This window comes from Thalassophryne amazonica, chromosome 3 (assembly GCF_902500255.1).
Source record: "Thalassophryne amazonica chromosome 3, fThaAma1.1, whole genome shotgun sequence".
NCBI classification, from domain to species: domain Eukaryota; kingdom Metazoa; phylum Chordata; class Actinopteri; order Batrachoidiformes; family Batrachoididae; genus Thalassophryne; species Thalassophryne amazonica.
Window position 1 is genome coordinate 23,624,376 of NC_047105.1, and position 14,877 is coordinate 23,639,252.

Genomic DNA, 14,877 nt, shown 5'->3' on the forward strand with positions numbered 1-14,877 from the left:
ACTTACCCTATCCTGACCACTGCTCACGCCACCCCTTCCCCCTCCATGGGTTCGCAGTTTTTAAGCTGCGGCAGGTCCCCGTTCCTCCAAAGCTAGCGGCGGCGCGACTCCAGTTGCAGCAGCCTTCACCCACTTTACCTCAATTCGGATGATGGACTGCTTCAAGTTTAGTACACATAAACAATGTCAAATGTATATGTGTTGTCTTTAATTTTGATGTGTGCTATTATTATGGTAAACAAGTAATAATTGTGGATTAATTGCTGTATCTTGTCTGAGGTAATTGGAGTGTAAATGTAATTGCCATTTTTTGGGATCAATAAAGTTGTCTGAAGTTGTCTGAAGTTATATTCATAAAAATCCCTAGAATTAATGTTATATTGTCCCCGTAAATTCTCAAAAATCTTAAATTTCCCCTTGTCCCATAGATCATGTATTCTCCCGATGCCAGCTTCTTGCCATGATTTAAGATTAGGACCAGCCCCGTCTGCCATCAAGTCTGGGTTGTCAACCAGAGTTGTCAATGAAGACAATTTCTTAGTCTGACCAAACATTTTTCTCAGGATGCCCCATGCCCTAATGGTATTAGTAATCAAAAAGTGATCCTTGATAACAAGTGGCAATTCCCTATTTTGTTTATCTAATAAGTTTATGGGATGGTAGGGTCGACAAACGTTTTCCTCAATCTCAAGCCATGGCAAGTCACATCTTTGAGTAGCCCACAATGAAATAATCCTTGCATGAGTATAAACTACATAATTCTCAACTTTATGTAAACCCCAACCACCTAAGTTTTGTTGTGTGGGCCGCTGAAGAGGAGGTACTGCTGGCCCACGACCACCAGATGGCGCCCTGCTTGGAGTGCGGGCTCCAAGCACAAGAGGGCGTTGGAGCCGCGGGAGGTGACAGCTGTCACCTATTAACACCAGCTGTCACCCATCACCACCACTACAAAGACCGGACTGCAACTCCACCTCCTCGCCAATAAATCTTCTACCATACAGGTAACTTCTCTGCTGTAATTTATTGTATCTAAACATTGTTCTGTGTGCAGCCGTTTTCCTGTGGACTCTGTCTGAAGCTGGATTGGCGGATAGTGGGAGTGCGACGTTTTTCGCCTCTCACTCCTTCCAGGGAAGAGACTGACAGGAACTGCACGGGTGATATTGTTTCTGGAGGTGGAGGTTCTCCCTCCAAACTGTGTACAGACTGTGGGATTACTGAGTGTGTGAACTCACACTCATCCAGAACTGTTTCTGTTCTCTGCCAGCAGTACCGGGTCTGACTGCTGAAGACAGTGGCCACCTGGGGCGCAGGGCTTGGCGGCTCCGGTGTTCTTCGGGTCCGTTGGTGGTGAGGGCTGTGTGGGATCCGGCTCTTCTCGCACCGGACGTCTCCTATCTTCGAGCCTGCCACACGTCACCTTTTGTCGGATTGATATAACGCATATTTGTATCTGTCTGTATTACGTTGTGCACCTTCACAACATTAAATTGTTACCTTTTGGCTATTCCATTGTCCCTTCATTAACGCCCCCTGTTGTGGGTCCGTGTCACGACACTTCCCCAACAAGTTTTTAGGAAGTTGTAAAGTTTCACTCTTAATTTTGGGTTTTCTGGCTGCCCAAATAAAATTTGATATAGCTTTGTTGATCTCAGCTAAATCTTTGGAGTCACAAAAGACAAATATCATAGATACTGGATAAATTAATTTGGGAAGGATTATCATTTTAATAAGGTTGACTCTTCCCAAGAACAATATGGGAAGCTTCTTCCAACCTGTTAATTATTCTTTAATATGACCAATTACAGGAGTAATATTTACAGAATATAGCTGACTCGTTTTGGGTGTAATATGTATTCCTGGGTACTTTAATCCAGACAGAGCCCATTGAAATGGTTTAACAAAAGTTGGTTCTTCCTGGTCGTAAGCAGTTAAAGGCATTATTTCTGATTTTCCATAATTTACCTTGTACCTGGATATCTGCCCAAATTCCTTGATACAGTCGATTAGAGCCGGAATGGATTTTACAGGATCTATCAAAGTCAAAAGAATGTCATCAGCATATAATAAAATTTTATGCTGTTTTGTCCCTATCAAAATTCCCTTGATATCCTCATTTTGCCTAATTGCTATCGCAAGTGGCTCTATAGCCAAATTGAACAGCAGAGGAGAAAGTGAACTCCCTTGGGCCATTCCTCTTCCCAGTCTGAAAGGTGCAGACAGCAGGCCGTTTGTCAGAACAGATGCCATAGGCTTTTTGTATAGAAGATTTACCCAATTTATAATATTTTCTTTAAATCCAAAACTTTTTAACACTTCAAACATATTCCAATTCAATGCGATCTAAGGCTTTTTCGGCATCTATTAAGACAATGAGTCCCAGTATTTGAGTATGATTAAAATGTTGGATAATATTGATAAGCGTCTAGTATTATTCAATGACAATCACCCCTTTATAAAGCTGGTTTGGTCCATATTAATTATGTCAGGCACAACCGTTTCCAATCTAGTGACTAATATCTTAGATAAAATCTTCATGTCTACTCCCAGTAAACTAATTGGTTGATATGAAGAACACTGTTCTGGGTCTTTATCTTTTTTTTGGTATAACAATAATGTTTGCAATGTACATAGAATTTTATTTTACCTTAACTTATGTTTATTTAGTTGTACATATACTCTGAACAATTTAGAATTTAGAATGTTCAAGGGAAGTATTAAAAACACACTGTAAAGGTTTACTAATTTTTCCTTTTAAAATTTTATAAAATTCCACGGGATATCCGTCAGCACCCGGACATTTACCTTATTGAAGAGATGAAATGGCCTTTTCAATTTCTAGCATTGTTATAGGTCCTTCTAATGAATTTGCTTGTTCTGGTGATATCTGAGGCATGTTTAAGCTGCTCAAAAAATACCCTATTAATACATCATTGTTGACTTCAGAGGTGTATAGTTTTTCATAGAATTGTTTAAAACATTTATTTATATGCTTATTATCCATATGCTGATGTCAATTTCATCCTGTATAAAGCTGCTCTCCAAAGAGTTTTTTTTTTTTTGCAAATCTTGCCAAAAGATTATTTGATTTATTACCAAATTCAAAAAGCCTCTGTTATGCAAGTAGCATATCCTTTTCAGCTTTCTTTGTTATTATGTCAGAAAGCGAAGCTCTAAATTTTAATTCCCCTAGGACTTGACCTGATTTAGATGCAAAATAATCCTCTTCAAGTTTTTTTTTATATTGTTTTCAATATTGGTTTGTTCTACTAATCGCTTCTTCTTCTTACGGCTAGAATATAATATTACTATCCCACGTATATATGCTTTATAGGCATCTCATACGATTCTAGGGTCAGCATTATCGTTATCATTAAAGTTTAAATAAAAATCTGTATGTTCTTCAAGTACTTTGACAAACTCTTCATTTAAAAGCAACAGTCTATTCAACCACCAGGAAACTGAACGATCCAGTGGTTTAAGTGGTTGCATTGCCAAGCTAACAGGAGCATGATCAGACAATACAATAGTCCCTATCTATGATCTGTCAACTAAATGGACCAGATGGTCTGACAAAAATATGTAATCAATACGCGATGTTGTTGAGTGTGGAAGAGAGTGAAAAGTGTAACTTTTCAATGAAGGATTAAAGTGCCTCCAAATATCTATCAAATTTAACTCTTCTGAGATATTTTTAACTGCCCTAGCATTTTTAGACTATGTGTTTTGGGGAGGACACCTGTCCATAACAGTACACAAAGAACAATTAAAGTCACCTCCTATGAGTATATTTGGACAGTCCATCTCAGCAGTTTGATTAAGCAGCACTGCAAAGAAATCTTCATCATTTACATTTGGGCCGTATATGTTACCAAGCAAGATTTTTTACCCATAAAGAATACCCTTAATTAAAATGATTCTACCATCTGTATCCTTAAATATATCTGCAACTGTAAATGGAAGCTTCTTGTGTATTAATAGTATTACTCCCCTTTTGTTTGTTGAATATGATGAAAAATAGACTTGTACAACCCACTCCCTTAAATATTTTTTATGTTCCTCATCAGTGAGGTGTGTTTCTTGTAGAAACGCTATTTGAGTCTTGTCCTTTCTTACCATGTACTGTATTCAAACATACAAAATTACTGTAAAGCACATCTAGCCTTATATTTGTCTTTGTGCTGGTAAGCAAACAGAAGGGTTCTAAGCAAGAACTCAACACACAGCTTGGACTAGCCTGTAACGAAGAACTAACCCAAGTACCAGCAAAACAAAATGCTATAAAGTAGAGATGAAAATAATAATAATAAAAAAAAGAGCAAACTTGTCATACCCTAGATCCAGAGTACAGCAGATGGGGGGAAGGGTGGGAGGGGGGTGTTCAATAAAAAAAAGAAAGAAAAAAGATGCCAAACGTTCTCCCCTCTCTGGTTCTAGATGTTTAACTGCCATGAGTATAATAATAATAACAATAAAATTCTTGATTATTACCAGAGTTGAAATTCATCACACATTTAATTTAATTATGAATATTTATGAGGTTTTCATACTTTTTAATGCTTTTATGATGCATTAAATGTGCCTAAAACATTTGCACATCTCTAGATTCCACAGCATGACGTCTACAAGGACGGGACCTCAGTCCACCCAGCTGTAAAACGGCACTGGCCTTAGCTGAGGAAGTAACCTGCATTGGACTGAGGTCCCGTCCTTGTAGACGTCATGCTGTGGAATCTAGAGATGTGCACCGACACCAACAGACCTCAGGGTCGATACATGACTTCCCGGTACTTCTGGAAATGGACCCACAGTGTACACAAACGGATGTAATTCCTAAATGGCTAATGTGCCATTTGTTAAACTCCTTGAATTAAAGCTGAAAGTCGACACTACAGTCACGTCATTTCATTTCTGATGTATAGCAGCACAATCAGAAAAAAAAAACTATCAATGTCCAAATACTTATGGATCAGACTGTATCCAGTTTGACAGACATAATGATTTCTCCAGCAATGCGTATACAGTATATTTCATGTTGCGGTGCATCACAGTCTCCGCTTGTGCAATTGCTTTGTTTATTGTTACGTAATTCATGAGCACTTTAATGCAACTAAAAGATGAAGGCGGAGCAATGTTAAAGTTCATCGTCTGTGCCTTTAGGTGTGCCATAAAAGTATTTGTAGTGATTTTAAACTCTTTGGTTTGGATATGCAGCACTTTGTGAAGTGAGGTATTTGATGAACTGCGAGCAGAGTTGTTTGTTTGTTTCCAGGACGGGTCAGTCTGTCCTCTGGCACAGCGCCACACGGTGGCGTTCAGAAGATCTGAGACTTTGAAGTGTTGCCGTGTTCTGAACGTTGCTGTGTTTCAGAGAGCTGATCCGCTGTCTGAAGTGGTACATGGACCGCTCTGCCGAGGTGGTCAGACAGGACCACATACAGGAAGCCATGAGGGTGAGGACCCGTTCAGCACAAACATCCTGAGTTTGACTGCATGTTTCATCCTGTGTGAAGTGATTTGAGATGAGTCTGAATACTTTTACTATGTACTCAGTTACATCCCATTCCACCACAACCCACCCAAGTCAGGGTTTTCACCCCCCATTTTAAGAAGTGAAGGACTAACCCATCATTACTCTGCCTGATGAAGTCACAATGAAGTCATATATAGAAAACACCACCTTACTCGAAGCTGTATGGTCCCTCAAAGTTCGCTACATGTATTGCCGACAATAAGTATTCATAATCCATAATCAGCCCTCTGACGCCTTTAATTGATTTTGGTCGACTTTAAGCCACAGAGGTACTACAGTAAAATATTTATTGAAATATTCTTGACATACTCTAAATTGTTGTCCCGTCAGTTTGACTTCATGTTTGTAGTCATTGAGCTTTATATGAACTTCAAGCAAATGAAAATTAGACGCAGCCGGTCTGCTCTGTGTCAGTCTGATCCCGTCAGATGTCAGAAGCTAAGCAGTGTGGGGCCTGGTTAGTAGCTACTTGGATGGGAGACCTCTTTGTAACACCAGTGGCTGTGTGTGTTTCTCCAACTGGAGTTGTGTCAGAAAGGGCATCCGCCGTAAAAGTGGTCCCAAATACCAATGCGGATCTGGCTGTATCTGCTGTGGTGACCCAGAACAAAAAAACGAGAGCGGCCGAATGGAAAACAACAACAACAAGGAAATGAGAACTAGGTTTATACCACTGGTCAAAAATAAATAAATAAATAAATAAATCTTGCATGAACTTTGAGAACTGATTTAGGGTAATTTTGGGGTGCTGAATCCAAATCTGAGCTCAGATGTCCTCTATCACATCACATTTCTTTTGGAAATCTGCATGTTCCGTATTGATGGATTTGCGCAAAAGTTGTTCATTTGCTCATGAGCATGACTCCACTAATCACACACAAAAGCAGCTTCAAAAGCATAGTTTTTTAAACCAGGTTTGCAAAATGTCAACAAGAGCCGTAATATCGTTTATGGCGCCAAAGATGTGTGCGAGACTGCAGCTTTTGCTTCAACGCTTAATACGAGAAATATGCTTTCATATCTCAAAAACGTGATGTGATTGACAAAAACTAACACCAGATTCGGATTCAGTGCCCCCAAATAACCCAGAATCCGTTGAAAAACTCCATGCAAGAAGAACTGTGTTGACCACTGCAATCTGCCCGGGGTGTACTGACCTACAAAGACGAGGCCTGTGAGCATGGGATACAAGATTGAGATTGAACCTACACCCCTTCAGTCACAATGACACTTTTCTGAATTTTAGGGCACCAAGATGACCAGAATGACCCTGTTAGGTTTACACCAGTAGACCCTTCTAGAAGCCTAAACAGGAAGCCGACCTACTTTGAGATAAACTTTAAGGTATCTTCCCAGTATCAAGGAATTTTGCATGTTTGATTTTTTTTCCTCTCTCTCTGTCAGGCCCTGGAGTACCTGTTTAAGTTTATCATTCAGTCTCGTATCCTTTACTCTCGGGCGACCTGCGGTATGGAGGAGGAACAATTTCGTACCAGCATTCAAGAGCTCTTTCAGTCCCTCCGCTTCGTCCTCAGTCTGGACAGCCGCAGCTCGGAGACCCTCGTCTTCACACAGGTGAGGACGTGAATATGAAACTGTTTCTTTTCTAAGCCTTCGGTTTTTTGTGTGTACGTTTGCTTAAGAAGCATTTGTTTGTGGTTTAGACAAAACCTCCTTTTGCGATTTGAGTTTTTCCTCCTTATACTTGTAGTTGCCTGATGCTTTATAAGCATTAATCACATAGTGTTTGTCCATCAGCTTGTTTCTGTTTTAGTGTTCCTTTTAGTTTTGCTTTATGTGATTTATATCTTGATGATTTCCTTCCTTTACCTTCTCTATCCATCTCTCAACCCTTTGGGTCCCTATTATTCCTCCTGGGCCTCTTCCATTTACTCCTATGTACCATAGAGCCCCCACCCTTGTTCACCTCCAAATCAAGTCCCCAGCTTTGGTGTTGGGCCTGCAACTCCTTTAGCTCTAATGCCTTCCACGGGCCAAGTCCAGCCCACAGGACAGACCCCTGCCAGTGTGCAAATGAGCTGCACTCAGGCCTGGAGCGCCAATGCTCCACAGTCATCTCCATTGTCAGTAAGTAGACGTCTGGCTGAAAAACCCTTGTGCTAACGTGGCGTGCCGAACCTTGATTCACCTGTACAGATGAGTCTAACCTCTCACCTCTGCCTGCACTCACGGCACATGAACACTGTTCTACACTGATGTTGATCAGTAAACATCATACTTCACAGTCCTTTAACCTTAGACATGTAATAGTCCAAACATGTGCCATCAAAGCCCAACATGCAGCAAGTTTTGATTACCATGTTAAGCTCCTCCCCTGAACTCTGAGGGGTGCTCATCATTGGAGTGTCTTGATGACCAGCCTAAGTTCTAAGGTACCTGAAGGCCCCCTTTTTTTTCCAGACCTTGAGGGATCAAAGTCTTGGTCACCTGAAGGAGATTCTAAGCATTTTCAATGCGTATGGAATTTTCCAATTTCAAAATGCAATTTAGGTACCAAAACAACCTGTACAATACATAGAACTAATTTACTGGAAATAACTGCTGTTCTTGACTTCTGTTTCTTGATATACACATTTTGGATATAAACCCTTGTTTCTTTCTCTTTTTTAGGTGTAAACATCCATCTTTGTGTGACCCATTTTAATTGTTCTTTATTTATGCCTCGGCCTCGAGGGGTCAAAACCTTGGACTTTAGGGTTTGAAAGCTGACTGCAGAACTTCATTAAACCTACAGACCATTAGCCCTTCATGCCACATGGTTGTTCATCCAAACAGGAATCACAGTATCTTTTCTCTTAGTTCTTCCACTGAAACTCGGTGACCGTGTTCTTGGTCACAGCTGAAGTCACAGCTCCACCTCATCAAACCTCCTCAGAGCCTCACATGTGGCTACACATTCCCACTTACAGAATAAATACAGTGACCTCCAAAAGTATTGGAACACTTGGTATTTCACACATTTTAAATTGTTTGTGCTGTTTCAAACACAAATATATATATATATATATATATAAATTTACATTTCTAAAATTATCCTTAAACTCACACTGAAAGTAAATCTCTACAACTTGATATAAATTAATTAAAAATATATATGCCAAGATGATGGGTTACATAAGTAATGGAACACTTTGGTATAATACCTGTAAATAATCAGTTTTATTGCCAGTTTTCTTCAGACAAGGCAGGGGATGGATACATGAACATTTCCAAGTCACTGAATATGTCTTGGACTTTATTTACATCAGTTATGAAGAGATACCAACAATATGGCACTTTATGGTAAATCTGTGTGGAGTAGACAGTTCTCAAAAACTGAGTGACTGTGCAAGAAGGAGAAGAGTGAGGAAAGCCACCAAGACACCCATACAACCCAGAAGAAGTCATAGTCTTCTGTGGCTGTGATTGGAGAAATGGTGCGTAGTCCATGTTTTGCATTTTGTATCCCCAGTTATACAGCTTCATGAGGAAGTGGTACAGAGGAGGATTTTCTTTCACTGAAACACCAAATGTAGGCTTGCATCTCAGATGTACCTTCTGGGAAATTGTTGCTGAACTTTCAGGCCTTCTGTTTAAGAGAATCCTCCTCTAGAAGACACTTTTTCCAAGCAGTGGTTCAGGAAAAAGTCTGCCTACTGTCTTCAAATCAAGACCATTTACAGACTCTTTTTTTGTAACTACTTAATTCTCAGACAGGTTTGGAAAAAACTGTGAATGAGATTTAAATAAAAAGTAGTGTTTTGGAATTCAGCATCTCACTATTTCCACCATGATTCAGGTTTTCACACAGGAAACTTCCAGAATTTGCTTGTGCATGGTCACATTTTTCTCTGCACAGAGGAATGTGTTCACGCATGTCCCTCCCTGTCATTTGAAAAAGCAATTTTTTTGGTGCCACTGTCACTTCACCTTCTCTCACTGTCTCACTCCTTTCTCTTCTTCATGCGTCTTCTCGTTCATCAGGCTGCTCTGCTGAACTCCTTCCCAGCGATCTTTCATGAGATGCTGCAGATGTTTACGGTGCAGGAAGTGGCGGAGTTTGTGCGAGGCACTCTGGGCAGCATGCCATCCACGGTACACATCGGACAATCGATGGACGTGGTCAAACTTCAGTCCATCGCCCGGACTGTGGACAGCAGACTCTTCTCCTTCCCTGGTAAAGGCTTCACTGATCACGTCTGTGAGATTTGTGCCAGATGTCAGTGACTAAATGCGGTGGATTTCAAATTGGGGGCGGGGGGTGAGCCGCTACCAGTGCTGTGCAAAATGATCCACAAAGAACATATTAAAAACATATTTTCATCTTCTCTGTTGTTTTTTTTTTATCTGGACTACACACACACACACACACACACACACACACACACACACACACACACACACACACACACACACACACACACACACACACAAAAAATAAAAGTTATGACCCTTCTTTAAAAAATGCGAAAGGTGGTGGAGGGGCAGAAAGTAAGCAAAGTAAGAACCCATTAAATTCTGATGCAAGATCCAGAAAACAGTTTCAAATTCATCAGTGTTTAAAAATGAAGTTTATCAAATGACTACAGAGAAGAGCTTCTGCGTGTGTGTGTGTGTGTGTGTGTGTGTGTGTGTGTGTGTGTGTGTGTGTGTGTGGGGACCCTCAGAGTCCCGGCGGATCTTGCTTCCTGTGGTTCTGCACCACATCCACCTCCACCTGAGGCAGCAGAAGGAGCTTCTCATCTGCTCTGGAATCCTCGGTTCCATTTTCTCCATCATCAAGAGCTGCTCACTGGTAACTAAATCCATAAATAACCAATTAAGTCAGTTTCATAATTAATAAGTGAATCATTTAGTCTGTGAAATGTCAGGAAATGGTCATGAAATGAATTTTAAATGTCTTCAATCCAAATTAGTTTTTTATTTTATTATCAACAGCCACTTAAAGTAAGTTAAAATCAAGCTTAATCGTCTTTAAACCAGTTTTACAGTTGGCAAAACTAGTCTCAAAGCCTCCTGCTGCAGCTTCTGGATTAGATCTGCTTAATGGCTTAAGCCAACATCTTATAAATCAGGTTTTATTTGCTGATGTTTGTGAACACTGACAGATTTTGTTTGACTGTAGTTACTTTCAGGCCTTGTTTTCTTTCCTCTCTTCTGATCCTCCTTTTGTTTCATCATCGCTCCTCCTCCTCCACCAGGACACATCGGTGCAGGAGGAGGTGGAGATGATGGTGGAGTCCCTGTTGGACGTTCTCCTGCAGACCCTGCTGTCAATCATGAGCAAGAGCCAGTCGCAGGAGGCGGTAAGGAGCCAGCGCTGTCCGCAGTGCACCGCGGAGATCACTGTTAGTAACTAACAATACGACTACTACTTCTCATCCCTCCATTCATCCATCGATGTCATTAATCGATCAGCTTTTTGTCTCTGTCAACGGGTGGAGTGCTGTCATACAGCATTCTGCACCGTCTCTGGATGTCTTCATATGTTCACTCCTACTGCGTTGTGTTTTCATAGATAAATAAATAGGAATTAAAATTTTGTCAAAATTTCTCAGCATCAGATCAAAGATGCACAAGTTTTATTGACATCAAATCATTATTTAATGTAGTGAATTCAATAAATAATTCACGAAAATAATGCTATGTTCCACTGATAATTCCCAAAGTTGATAATTCCCAGTCAGCATTTCCAACTTACAGTTTAAGAGCATTCCAGTACATCTGCTCAGGAAAACCTCGATGCCTGTAGCAAACTCATGACTTAGGACTTTGAGGTATTTTCATCCACCTTCGTGGGAGAGGATCATCACAAGTTTGTTTGGGGAGCAACACCAAAATCCACAATTTAAGTTAACACCTGTCGGATAAATTTATTTCATGAAACTTGCCATCAGTCATTACATACAAGTAGAAACGGACAAAAACTTAATATGGCTTATGGCTCACTCTGTGCGCCGCCATATTGCTGTGATGTCAGATTGTCAAACTAAATCTTCATGGATCTTGCCCGAGTTTTCAACATTAATTCCATTGGACATTTCCGAGTCAGAGCTTCTTTTTTATGAGTTCAGAATACAGTGGAACACAGCATAGCAACACAATCTCTGATTTTGAGACGGTGCTCAAATAAAGAATTTTGATTTTATTTCTCACCCTGAATCCATGCTGTCGCTCCTCCATCTCCTTAAATCTTTCATTACATGCATCCTAACCTCTTTACTCGCCTCACTTGACGCCAACTGAAGTCCTGCTAAACATCCATCAGTGCTGCATGTGGTTTTCCCTTTTGAAAGCCTGGACATTTGTTCCAGAAGCCGGGAATGGACATGCTCGCCCATCAGTTTTTAACACAGTTTTCTTGTGATAACAAGTTTTCTAGTCTCATCATAACTGAGTCATCACAAGAAAACAGCTTTGTAAAGCAATGAAACACTTTGCAATGCCAGTGTTCCATAACATTGTTCCAGAATCCAAATCCATGCTCCTGTGATAAATCGGTCTTCCATATGTCAAGAACAGTTCTGAAAGGTTTAACTCGTCTGCACCCTCTGGTGGTTAAACATAATAAAACATAAGTTATGTTTTGAGTCACAAACAACTTGCATAACTTTCAAAAAACTACTCAGTTGCATTATTTATAGATCTTTTTTTCACATCGATTGGCTGTAATTGTTATTGAATCATCTGCACCATCTGTTATGTTTAATTAGCACATTATGTCCACCTTGTTTGGCCTTTTCTGAGGAGACCAAGCATTCAGTGCAGTCAGAACTAGTCCATTTATTAATCGTATTAACTCGATCAGTGATTTGCATCACTTTTTACAAAAACTGGAGCAACTTTATCTGTTGCCATTTTTGCTTTTTTTTAACCTCATAGCTCCTAAACATTCAGCTATACCTTTGTGGATTTTTTTATGATCAGTAAATAATGTGATACTTCTCAATATGATGTGGTGAGATGTTTGAAACTCCACTAAGGTTGAATATTTTTTCTGAATCAATAGATTTGATCTCTCAAGTGTTCCATTTTTGACATCACAAGCTTTATCTCAATATAATGAGATAACTGCTTATCACAAGAAAAGAAGCAGAGAATAATTAACTTGTGATAACTGGATTAGGAAATAACTAAGCATGTCCATTCTGGGTTTCTGTGCTGTGAGTCTTTGTGGAGGTTTCAAGTCAGCATGCATTTGCAAAAGTATTAAACTTTCAGACAACATGGTGTCTACATTAGATGTTGTGAAGAGTTAATGATTCTTTTTCAGTTAAATCAGCATTTTTCTGATGTTCCTTGTGAGTAGAATGAATATGAAGAACTGAGTCATTCTTACAAACATTCCACTCAGTCTGTCACTCATTTCATTCTTGTCACCTTGCTGTCATTTTGTGCACGTAAGGAATTATATTTGTCTCAGATTTGAGCATTCTGTAGAACAAAAACATTTTTTACATGCACCTTAATTAGTTTGTAAAAATACACAAACAACGAATTGACTTCTGCAGACAAAATTCAGTTTTGTGTTTTTAAGACTGTCATTGTGTCCTCACTTGCACACTTTGGTGCTCGCTGTCATCTGCATCACTTTGCGTGACACATTACAACTTCTACAATGTTAAACTCAGATCTTTACTCTGAGATTTGAGACACAATTATAATTCCAAATGCATCCTGCATCTCACTGTCATTTGATTGGTTCACACGCCTGTTTCTGGCTTCCTATTGGCAGGGAGAGTACGTGTCGTGTCTCCTGTCCCTCCTTCAGCAGATGACAGACATCCACTTCCAACATTTGATGGACAACTTTCAGAGCAGAGATGAGGTCAAGGTAAAAAAAAAAAAAAAAAAAAAAAAACCAAACAAACAAAAAACACTGATGTCCTCTTGAGTGTAACTGAGAGGGTCAAAGGCAGCGAGAAGAGAATTGATCCATGGCTGATGGATGCTGAGAACCAGATCACAAAGAAAAACTCCAAAATGCTAAACTGGTTATCGCAAGTTTTATTTATAATAGTTGCTGAGGACAAAGTGACGACCTCGTGCTCCCTTTTCTCCTTGCAGGAGTTCTTTTTGAAGATCTTATGTGTGTTCAGGAACCTGATGAAGCTCAGTATTTTTCCACGTGACTGGAACGTCATGAGGCTCCTCAACAGCAAGTAAGACACTTAAAAACGGTGGATGCACAGAACTCCCAAATGATGTTCACACAGAGCCGGTTTAAGAGCACACAGGCTGCAGTGAAGAGATAAGTGTAAAATCTGCCCAACAGTTTCTCTGCTGTTCCTGATGAGACTTCAAATCAAGTTCCAGATTTTGTGATTTATAAAGCGTTACGCAGGATTCACATGAAAAGTGTGGAAAAAAATGATGTGCAAAAAACAGACTTATCAAAAAAGTCATCTTTATAAATCACACACTTCGAATTTTCTCGTACATGCAACTGCCTCCAGTCCCACCCACATCCAACCACACATGGTCAATGCAAAACACCTCATGAATATTCATAGACATGAAGCCTAAAAAGTGTACCTATCATGGCAACATAGAGAAAGGGTGGGGGGTGGGCAGGGGTCAATCTTAAACAGACAGCGAGGTTCTTGTGTGTGTGTGTGTGTGGGGGGGGGGGGGGGATCACAGCAGTGAGATGAGTAAATAAATAAAGTCAATATGTATAGAAGACTGTGTAAAAGATGTGATTTGGCTCTAAATCTGAAAATATGAAAGGTGTTTTTTAAATTCTTCAATTCATCAGTGAATATATATTTTTATTCATAAGGACAAAGTGTTTTCATGTAAGAAATGGATTTACTAAAGTATTCAGGACACAAAAGTAGTGTAATACATGAAAAGGATTGTAAAACAAAACAGTTTATAATAAGTTTAAAAAATAACATATTTGCCCTGAAGTGCAGCAGCGCCACCTGCTGGGAACTACCTGCTAGAGATTGGGAGTATATTTGTACAATAATGTTCGCTTGTATATATTTAACAATTGGTCTGGAATCATTATGGTTCACTATTGATCACGATCACTATCTAAAAACGTTAATGTAACGTGTTATTAAATCTGCGAGTTGTGACTCAATTGCATGATGTCATTGTATGTAAGTAAGTCCCTTCGGCTGCTCCCTTGTTTGCACTTGGGGTCGCCACAGCAAATCCAAGGTGGATCTGCATGTTGATTTGGCACAGGTTTTACGCCGGATGCCCTTCCTGACGCAACTCCACATTACATGGAGAAATGTGGCAGGGGTGGGATTTGAACCCAGAACCTTCCGAACTGAAACCAAGCGCATTAACCACTTGGCCACCACCCCTGCATGATGCCATTGTAT

General features: G+C 39.9%; 1 protein-coding gene across 1 annotated transcript in view; it reads left to right on the plus strand.

Moving 5' to 3' along the window:
- The window catches only part of LOC117506417 (dedicator of cytokinesis protein 3-like), a 544,822-nt gene that overhangs the window by 487,639 nt on the left and 42,306 nt on the right, over positions 1-14,877 (plus strand). Inside the window, exons 23-30 of the mRNA XM_034165920.1 lie at positions 5,375-5,456; positions 6,941-7,111; positions 7,445-7,624; positions 9,521-9,713; positions 10,204-10,331; positions 10,738-10,884; positions 13,272-13,370; positions 13,604-13,698. Of these exons, the coding sequence (XP_034021811.1) occupies positions 5,375-5,456; positions 6,941-7,111; positions 7,445-7,624; positions 9,521-9,713; positions 10,204-10,331; positions 10,738-10,884; positions 13,272-13,370; positions 13,604-13,698 (1,095 nt within the window). The remainder of the gene's footprint in view (positions 1-5,374; positions 5,457-6,940; positions 7,112-7,444; positions 7,625-9,520; positions 9,714-10,203; positions 10,332-10,737; positions 10,885-13,271; positions 13,371-13,603; positions 13,699-14,877) is intronic.